The sequence below is a fragment of the Ornithorhynchus anatinus genome, chromosome 3 (assembly GCF_004115215.2).
Source record: "Ornithorhynchus anatinus isolate Pmale09 chromosome 3, mOrnAna1.pri.v4, whole genome shotgun sequence".
In the NCBI taxonomy this organism is placed as follows: domain Eukaryota; kingdom Metazoa; phylum Chordata; class Mammalia; order Monotremata; family Ornithorhynchidae; genus Ornithorhynchus; species Ornithorhynchus anatinus.
In genome coordinates, this window is record NC_041730.1 from 15,462,462 (window position 1) to 15,472,485 (window position 10,024).

At 52.9% G+C, this 10,024-nt stretch overlaps 1 protein-coding gene across 1 annotated transcript; it reads right to left on the minus strand.

Moving 5' to 3' along the window:
- Positions 1-582: 582 nt before the first annotated feature.
- On the minus strand, positions 583-8,353 carry LOC100083323 (rab9 effector protein with kelch motifs-like). The gene is made up of 11 exons (XM_029059531.1): positions 8,217-8,353; positions 7,741-7,920; positions 5,881-5,965; positions 5,542-5,719; positions 5,249-5,368; positions 4,942-5,129; positions 4,659-4,855; positions 3,040-3,131; positions 1,875-1,929; positions 1,530-1,627; positions 583-1,165 (listed from the first exon to the last, which is right to left on the minus strand). Exons 1-11 carry the CDS (start codon positions 8,276-8,278, stop codon positions 960-962), a joined length of 1,461 nt encoding a protein of 486 aa, XP_028915364.1. The 5' UTR covers positions 8,279-8,353; the 3' UTR covers positions 583-959.
- Between the last annotated feature and the right edge of the window lie 1,671 nt (positions 8,354-10,024).

A 10,024-nucleotide genomic window follows, 5' to 3' on the forward strand; every position in this document is an offset into this window, starting at 1 on the left:
GGTCACAGAGGCCCAGAGAAGTGAAGTGACTTGTCCACATTCCCACAGCTGACCAGTGGCAGAGCCCATGACCTCTGACTCCCAAGCCCGGGCTCTTTCCACTGAGCCACACTGCTTCTCTATAGGAAGGAGCCATGCAGTGCCCTCACAGCCGCTGGACGGAAAGAGAGGCCTCCTGGGTGGGTGGAGGGGAGTGAGATGAAAAGGCAAGGCTTCCCACATTCCTGCAGTGCAATTCCAAAGGGGGGGAAAGTCATTAGTGGAGAAAGGAGAGGGAAAGGTAGAACATGGGGGAGAATTTAAGGCCAGAGAGGTAGAAGGGGGGTGGCGGGGTGGCCCCCAGGACCACCAGGCCCTTTCCTAAAGAACCAGCTCCTTCCTAAAAATCAATTACCACGGCCTGCCCTCTGGCGGCAACGAAGGGACAAAAGCCAACCTCCACCTGGCTTCCCATCTCCCCACCCCGCCCTCCCTGCCACAGGCTCCTCAGGGAAGAAGGCAGAAAAGAAATCAATCAGAGAACACAGCCCACTTGGCTGGTAACAGGGCCGGGGAGGGGTGTGAGGGGAAGTCGAAGAGACCTGCGTTCTGCCAGGCAGGCGCCTGGTATTCCATCTTTAATAAAGGACGATACACGGGGATGCGGACGTGGGATGGGGAGTTGGGTCGCGAAGGAAATCAGCACCCAGGCGCCCTCTCCCAGAGTCACGAGGAGCGGGATCAGTCCTCCGAAGCCAGCCGCTGTGGCGGCACAAGAGCCAGGCACGGCCTTGGCAGTGCCGGCTGCCCCCCTCTCATCCTCATCCCGAGGGGCAAAGCCTTTGGCAAGCAGATGGGAAGGAGGGAGGGGAGGAGGGAGAAAGGGAGGGAGGAGGTTGGCAGCCCCTGCCCTGACGCCCCAGTGATCGCAGGAGGCCTTCTCCCCACCCTCTATCGATTGGGTCCAGCTCCCTTCAGCCTCATGGGAGGGAGAGGGCTCTCAGGGGTAATCTCTTGGTGTCAGAGTAGAAGGTGCCCTCGTTATCACCTCCGCCGAAGAGCAACAACTCCTCCTCGGCTTCCTCCTCCGCTCTGTGCCCTCTGCCAGACAGGGGCAGCAAAGCGTGTCCGGCCCGGGGCAGGCAGCCCAGGCCACTGGAGCTGAGGATCGTCCAGACCTCATTCTCTGCAAAAAGAAGATGTCAGCCGCCACCCCACATAGGGTGAGATGAAACTCTTCTCCTCCTATCCCTCTGCCTCTCTAAGAATCACTCCTTCCGTCTTCACCCCTGACCGAATGGCTCTTCCTTTGTGACCCTTCCCCCTCACCATTTTCCCCATGTCGTTTCTTCCCATCCTCCCCCTCTTCCCCAATCCATCTCTGCCTCACCAACAATCTCATTTTCTACGTGTCTAACCCAGTTATATTGTACTCTCCCAAGCATTCAGTTCAGTGCTCTGCACGCCGTAAGCGCCCGATAAATACTACTGATCGATTGAGGGCAACGCTCCCTTTCAGCGTGTTTTCCTCTTCCCCCATCGAGGGATACCTGAATCAAAGAAGAAAGTGTCACCGAGGGCGCGCTCTCCATCGTATCCACCGTGCAACAGGAATCCCCGATTGGACACAGGGGCTGCGGCGTGCCAGCTGAGGGGAAAGATGGGGCAGGAATCAGGGGTGGGGCGATGGAAGATCACACCTGGGAGCTCGAGGCAACTCTTTGAGTCAGACCAGATGTCAAAGGCCACCACCATCTTCATTATCCCGCTCCACTCCGCCCTGCCTGAGTCAGTGCTACCACTCAAGGCTCTCTTTGCGGGGTCCCAGATGGCTGGCCCCACCCCGCCCCATCCCTCCATCCACCGAGGAATCACCGATCCAGATTTTCCCTCACCACCTGGGGGATGGGCCGGTACCGGCAGCCTTCACTTCAGAGAACTCCATGAGTCCTGAAACAGACGGGGTGTGGGGGGAGGCTGGTCAGTGTAAGTGGGAAAGGGGAAGGGAAAAGACAAGGAATAAGTGGAGCGAGTAAGGAGGCAGACTCTTAAAAGGACACAGAGAGAAGGGGGGAGATAATACATAAAGCAGTGTGGCTTAGTAAATAGAGCACAGAAGGATTGGGAGTCAGAAGGACCTGGGTTCTAATCCTGGCTCTGCCACTTGCCTGTCGTGTGACCTTGGGCAAGTCACTTAACCTCTCAGTGCCTCGGTTACTTCATCTGTAAAATGGGGATATGGACTGTGTCCAACCTGATTAGCTTGTATCTTCCCATTCATTCATTCAATAGTATTTATTGAACGCTTACCATGTGTGGAGCACTGAACTAAGGGCTTGAGAGAGTACAATACAACAATAAACAGACACATTCCCTGCCCACAATGTACTTACAGTTTAGAGGGGGAAACAGATTAATATAAAAAAGATTACAAATATGGACATAAGTTCTATGGGGCTGGGATGGGGGAACGAATAAATGGAGTAAATCAGGGCGATGCAGAAGGGAGTGGGAAAAGATGAAAGGAGGGCTTAGTCAGGGAAGGCTTCTTGGAGGAGATGTGCCTTCAATAAGGCTTTGGGGCAGGGGGAGCATTGTCTGTCCGACATGAGGAGAGAGGGTGTCCCAGGCCAGAGGCAGGATGTGGGTGAGACAGGGAATGTGTCTGTTTATTTTTACATTGTACTCTCCCTAACGCTTAGTACAGTGCTCTGCACACAATAAGCACCAATAAATCCCTGTCCACTCGCTTTGTTTCATTTTATTGTCTCCCCCCTTCTAGACTATGAACCCTTTGGATAGGGATTGTCTCTATTTGTTGCCAAATTGTACTTTCCAAGCACAGTGCTATGCACACAGTAAGCGCTCAATAAATGCGATGAATAAATGAATATGACTGAATGAATGAAGGTCAAGGGTGAATTTGAGAAGATCGAGGTAGGGTGAGAAGGCTAGCATCAGAGCAGTAAGCGATTCGTACAGTGCCCGGCACATTGTAAGCACTTAAATACCATAAAAGAACTCCAAAAAACACAAACAACTGACTAGCCAAAAGCTCACCTAAGTCCAACGAGAAGAGGTCCTTAAAGCAGAGTGGGGTGTCCCAGCCCCCGAAGACATACACTTTCTTCTGGAGTAGGCAGGCTGAATGCCTAAAGGGAAATGGGGTGGACAAATGTGAGCCCGTTGTTGGGCAGGGATTGTCTCTGTTGCCGAAGCTCTTAGTACAGTGCTCTGCACATAGTAAGCGTTCAGTAAATACGATCGAATGAATAAATGAATGAATGAATGGGCTGCCGGGCTTGGCCGATCCAGGCCCAGGAGCCCACCGCTCCTGAATTCCAGTGGCAGCGTGGCTCAGTGGAATGAGCATGGGCTTGGGAGTCAGAGGTCACGGGTTCAAATCCCCGCTCTGCCACTTGGCAGCTGTGTGACTGTGGGCAAGTCACTTAAAGTCTCTGTGCCTCAGTTCCCTCATCTGTAAAATGGGGATGAAGACTGTGAGCCTCACGTGGGACAACCTGATGACCCTGTATCTACCCCAGTGCTTAGAACAGTGCTCTGCACATAGTAAGTGCTTAACAAATACCAACAGGTACCCATCAACCCTGACTGAAGAGGGAAAGGCCCGATGTGTGGAAGTTTCCTCTCTCCATCCCACTTGAAAAACTCCTTTTTTGGAGGGCAAATTAACCCTTCCCCTCTGCCCCTCCCGCCCCCCCCCCCGGCCTGGGACTCAGGGAATTGCACCCCCACCCACCCCCATTCGAGTCATCTCTCCCTCCCCTCCGGATAACAACCCAATAAGCCTATCTAGCTCCTTTCCCCTGTAGAATGCAAGCTGATTGTGGGTAGGGAAGTAGCATGGCCTAGTGAATAGATCCTGGGCCTGGGAGTCAGAAAGTCACGGGTTCTAATTCCAAGTCCGCCACTTGTCTACTGTGTGACCTTGGGCGACTCACTTCTCTGTGCCCTCAGTTTCCTCATCTGTAAATTGGGGATTGAGACTGTGAGCCTCACATGGGACAGGGACTGTATCCAAACCAATTTGCTTGTATCCACCCCAGAGCCTAGTATAGTGCCTGGCACATAGTAGGTGCTTAACAAATACCATAATAATAATTATTATTATTAGGGAACATGTCTACCAACTCAGCTGTATTGTACTTCCCCAATACAGTGCTTAGGACAGTACTCTGCACCCGGTAAGTACCCATAGCTCAGTGGAAAGAGCACGGGCTTGGGAGTCGGCGGTCATGGGTTCGAATTCCGCTCCACCACTTGTCAGCTGTGTGACTGTGGGCAAGTCACTTCACTTCTCTGTGCCTCAGTTACCTCATCTGTAAAATGGGGATTGACTGTGAGCCTCACGAGGAACAATCTGATTACCCTGTATCTACCCCAGCGCTTAGAACAGTGCTCTGCACATAGTTAGTGCTTAACAAATACCAACATTATTATTATTATTAATAAATACTAAGCTTAGTACAGTGCTCTGCACACAGTAAGCGCCCAATAAATGCCACTAATTGACTGATAAAGATCAGGTGTAGCCATGTGATGCCATAGGGCAGGCCTGGAAGTGCCTCTTTGGGGGTGGCTGGGGCTCAGTGGAATTGAGTGAAAAAATCCTACCCCTTTTCCAACCCACGAACCCGGTGGTCCCCGGGTTCCCTCACCCTGAGCGAGGGCAGGGCGGCTGCCCCAGAACGATGGGCTGGTACCAGATCCGCTCCTGGGGGTCGAAGACATACAGGCCGTCACTGCAGCCGTCGGGTTCGGGGTGTGGCCTCGGAGTCACTCCCCCAAAGACAAACAGCTCACCCCGGAACAGCCAGCTGCTGTGGTAGGAGAGCGGAGGGACTTTGCCCTGGGCCTGCAGAGGACGGAGAAGGGTCAGAGAGGAGGGATTACAGAGTGACCACGGCGAAAATCTGGCCCCCTCTCCACCCACATCCTCACCTCCACAGTGGCCCAGCCCCAGGTCTTGGTGTCCAGGATATGGACATCATTGAACCACTTCCTGTTCTTAGAGCCGCCAAATACGTAGACCCGGCCCGTGTCGGGGTCAAAAGTCGCCGTGTGACCCGTCCGGCTCTCCGGCCGGGGACCGGCAGTCAGTGTCTCCGCGGGGGCCCAGGACTCATCCGCTGGAGAGAGAGCAGAGCAGGGTATCTTTTTTCCGACTCCGGCCCCCAAGTCCAGGCAGGAGTCTTATTCCCCAATCCTGACAACGCCTCTCAGCCTTTCCAGAATCCACCACACTTACTTGTGTTCAGTTTCCACATGGCATCTTTGCAAAATTGCAGGTGAGCACCCTGGCCTCCAATCAGCACCACCATCCCCTCTTTCACAGGGCACAAAGTATGACCCCAGCGAGCACTGGGAGCTACAGAGATCAGGACACAGAAGGATCAGCTCCTTCCTCTCCCTACAAGACCCCATTCTCCTCCCAAGATCCCCATTTCGTGCCCCCTCTTCTTTGGCTTTCCCCATTCAAAGTCCCAAGCCCTGGAACCCTCGGCCCCCCTGCTCCACTCACCCGCCCCCCGGTCCAGTCACCTGATACTTCCACATCAGTGCTGCACTTCCTCGGGTGGGAAACTGGTGGCTTGCGGCATTTGCCCCGCAGACGGGGAGCTGGATGGACGTTGGGACATGTGTTCTCCTCCCCGCCTTCCTCTTTTTCCTGAAGACGGCGACGTTTGTCTGCAGGGGGGCACTCCAGCCTCGATACTTCCTGCAAGAAAGGAGAAAAGGATCTTGGGTTTTGGAAGGGGAGCCAGGATGGAGAAGCCAGACATCTGAGATATCTAGGTGACAGGTTGAGGCGAGGTGCAAAGGCCGAGTCAGGGGAGCAGACCCTGGGATTCCAGAAGGAAGGGAAGGAAGGCAACTCACCTGGCCTCGTACTTGTAGCTGGTAGCCACAGCGCCCGGCTGCCCCACCGGGGGGCTTAGAGGGGTCCCCCTCCCAGAGAAGACACCTGTAGGAGAAAGATGGGGTGGTCCAGGGCTTCAGGGAGTCAGCGGAGCAGAATACAGCTTGCTTCCTCATTCCACCTCCATTCTCTTACTTCCCATGAAACCAATAGTACTTGCTGAGCCCCTCCTGGGTGTAGAGCACTGTACAAAGCACTATGGAGATCACGAGGGCTGACAAATCAATTAAATTTATTGAACACTGTGTGCAGAGCATTGTACTAAGTGCTCAGGAGAATACACTATAACAGAGTTGGAAGATATGTTCCCTGTTCACAATGACCTTACAGTCTATTGTCTAGTAGATGTGATTTGTGCCTTCAAGCAGCTGACACTGAAGTGTGGGAGGCAGACATGGTAATAATAACAGTAATATTTCTTAAGTGCTTACCATGTGTCAAGCACTGTTCTAAACACAGAGAGTTACAAGGTCATCAGGTTGAATGCAGTCCCTGTCCCACCTGGGGCTCACAATCTAAGCAGGAGGGAGAAAAGATATCTAATCCCCATTTTACAGGTGAGGTCACTGAGGCCCAGAGAAGTGAAGTGTCTTGCCCAAGGTCACAAAGTGGCAAGTGCCAGAGCCGGAATTAGAATCCAGGTCCTCTGACTCCCAAGGCCCTTGCTTTTTCCACTATGCTGCTTCACTTAACTCACAGAAAGGAGAAGGAAGTTACAGGAGATACGAGGATATGAGAAGCAGCATGGCATAGTGGCTACAGCATGAGTCAGGAGGTCATGGGTTCTAATCCCAGCCCTGCCACTTGCCTGCTGTGTGATCTTGAGCAAGTCATTTCCCTTCTCTGGGCCTCAGTTCCCTCACCTGTAAAATTCATTCAGTAGTATTTATTGGGCGCTTCCTATGTGCAGAGCACTGTACTAAGCGCTTGGAATATACAATTCGGCAACAGATAGAGACAATCCCTGACCAATGACGGGCTTACAGTCTAATCGGGAGAGACAGATGGACAAACACAAGACATCATAATCACGATTAACAGAATCAAGGATATGTACCCCTCATTAACAAAATTAATAGGATAATAAAATGGGGATTGAGACCATGAGCCCCACGTGGGACAGGGACTGTGTCCAACCGGATTTGCTTGGATCCACCCCAGAGTTTACTACAGTGTTTGGCACATAGTAAGCGCTGAACAAATGCAATCATATTATTATATTATGTCCAGACCTCAGATTTCCCCAGCTGCTAAAAGGAGGGTGTCCAGGTCTCCTGACCCAGAACCCTGCATTTTACCCCATAAAGGGCTTGGGAGTCAGAGGTCATAGGTTCGAATCCAGGCTCTGCCACTTGTCAGCTGTGTGTCTGTGGTCAAGTCACTTCACTTCTCTGTGCCTCAGTTACCTCATCTGTAAAATGGGGCTTAACTGTGAGCCTCATGGGGGACAACCTGATTACCCTGTATCTCCCCCAGCGCTTAAAACAGTGCTGTGCACATAGTAAGCACTTAACAAATACCAACATTATTATTATTAGAAACAGCGTGGCTCAGTGGAAAGAGCATGGCCTTTGGAGTCAGAGATCATGGGTTTGAATCCCGGATCTGCCACTTGTCAGCTGTGTGACTTTGGGCAAGTCACTTAACTTCTCTGTGCCTCAGTTACCTCATCTGTAAAATGGGGATTAAGACTGTGAGTCCCACGTGGGACAACCTGATTTCCTTGTGTCTACCCCAGCACTTAGAATAGTGCTCTGCACATAGTAAGCGCTTAACAAATACCAACATTATTATTATTATTATTACAACTCGGTGGTTACCTCATTTGCTCGGAAAGGGTCCCCAGGCGAGTTGACTTGCCACCGGCTCCTACCACCCGTACTTCGGCTCCTCCGGGACACAAGGACCAGTCTCCCAGGGCGAAGACCACCAGCACCGAGGGGAAGGGGTCGGGCAAGGGCAGAGAGAAGCGAGGAGGTTCCGAGGGGCTGGAGGGCAGCCTGCAAGTGGAGGGGTTGGGGGGGCAGGCTCACGTCCAGGCGCCGTGGACCAGGGGGCCTGGCCTCGGGGAGGGTAAGGGCGGGTGGGCCTGAGAAGGGAGGGCAGCCCACCTGGGTTTTTCGAGGGCAATGCAGGGGGCCCGGAGGAGGGGAACGAGTCACCTGCACTCTGGGATGGACAGGGAAGTGGACGAGCCGGCGGAGGGACGGGGGAGGGGACAGGTCCTGGGGTCACCTACAATGAAAGGGTCAGACCCCTGGAGGGAGGATGGACCCCCCCCCTTCCCCGGTTTTACCGCTGCAGAGGGCACGGCGGCTGCTCCGGGCTGCAGAGGGCGAACAGCTGCAAGGGCTTCATGGCTGCAGGGCCGGGGGCAGGGCAGGACAGGGCCCCCAAGTCCGCAGGGCCGCAGGGACCTCTCTCCGACCTTCCGAAAATCTCCCGCCAAAAGCGCCCACGACATAGGCCCCGCCCACACCCCCAGTCCCCGCCCACACCCCAAACCCCGCCATACTAGAGCAGCGTGGCTCAGTGGAAAGAGCAGGAGTTTGGGAGTCAGAGGTCATGGCTTCGCATAATAATAGTAATGGTATTTGTTAAGCGCTTACTATGTGCAGTTGGGGGGATGCAAGGTGATCAGATTGTCCCACGTGGGGCTCACCGTCTTCATCCCCCTTTTACAGATGAAGGAACTGAGGCAAAGAGAAGTGAAGTGACTTGCCCAAAGTCACCCAGCTGACAAGGGGCGGAGCCGGGATTTGAACCCATGATCTCTGACTTCCCAGCCCGGGCTCTTTCCACTGAGCTAAGCTGCTTCTCGAATCCCGGTTCTGCCCCTTGTCAGCTGGGTGACTGTGGGCAAGTCACTTAATAATAACTATGGTATTTGTTAAGCGCTTACTATGTGCAGAGCACTGCTCTAAGCGCTGGGGGAGATACAGGATAATCAGACTGTCCCAGGTGGGGCTCACATTTTTTAATTCCCATTTTTGCAGATGAGGTAACTGAGGCACAGAGAAGTTAAGTGAGAGAGCCCGGGCTTGGGAGTCAGAGGTCATGAGTTAGAATCCCGGCTCTGCCACTTGGCAGCTGTGTGACTGTGGGCAAGTCACTTCACTTCTCTGTGCCTCCATTACCTCATCTGTAAAATGGGAATTAACTGTGAGCCTCACGTGGGACAACCTGATCACCCTGTATCTACCCAAGCGCTTAGAACAGTGCCCTGCACATAGTAAGCGCCTAACAAATACCAACATTATTTTATTATTATTTTATTACTTCTCTGTGCCTCGGTTCCCTCATCTGTAAAATAGGGATTAAGACTGTGAGCCTCACGTGGGACAACCAGATGAACCTGTATCTACCCCAGCGCTTAGAACAGTGCTCGGCACATAGTAAGCGCTTAACAAATACCAACATTTTTATTATTATTAGAAGGCCCGCCCACACCACAGCCCCCACCATACTCCTCCAAGAGGCCTTCCCAGACTGAGCTCCCCCACTTTTCTCTCTGCTCCCCCTTTCCCTCTGTTCCTCCCCCTTCCTTCAGCACTGAGCTCATTTGTATATATTATTTATTATCCTATATATTTTGTTAATGAGGTGTACATCCCCTTGATTCTATTTATCGTGATGATGTCTTATATTTGTCCGTCTGTCTCCCCCGATTAGACTGGGAGCCCGTCATTGGCCAGGGATTGTCTCTATCTGTTGCCGAATTGTCCATTCCAAGCGCTTAGTACAGTGCTCTGCACCTAGTAAGCGCTCAATAAATACTACTGAATGAATGTTTCGTTCTGTTTAGCTCTGCCGTCTGTCTCCCCCGATTAGACTGTGAGCCCGTCTTTGGAGGGGGATGGTCTGTATCTGTTGCCGAATTGCACCTTCCAAGCGCTTAGTCCAGTGCTTTGCACAGAGTAAGCGCTCAATAAATACTATTGAATGAACGACTAGTACAGTCCCCGCCCACGGTCGCTTCCTCCTCCCCCCGCGCGAGCGCGGGAACGCCGAGGGGCGGTGGCTGTTGGGGGGAGCCGTTCATTCTTTCACTCAATCGTATTTATTGAGCGCTTACTATGTGCAGGACACTCTACTAAGCACTTG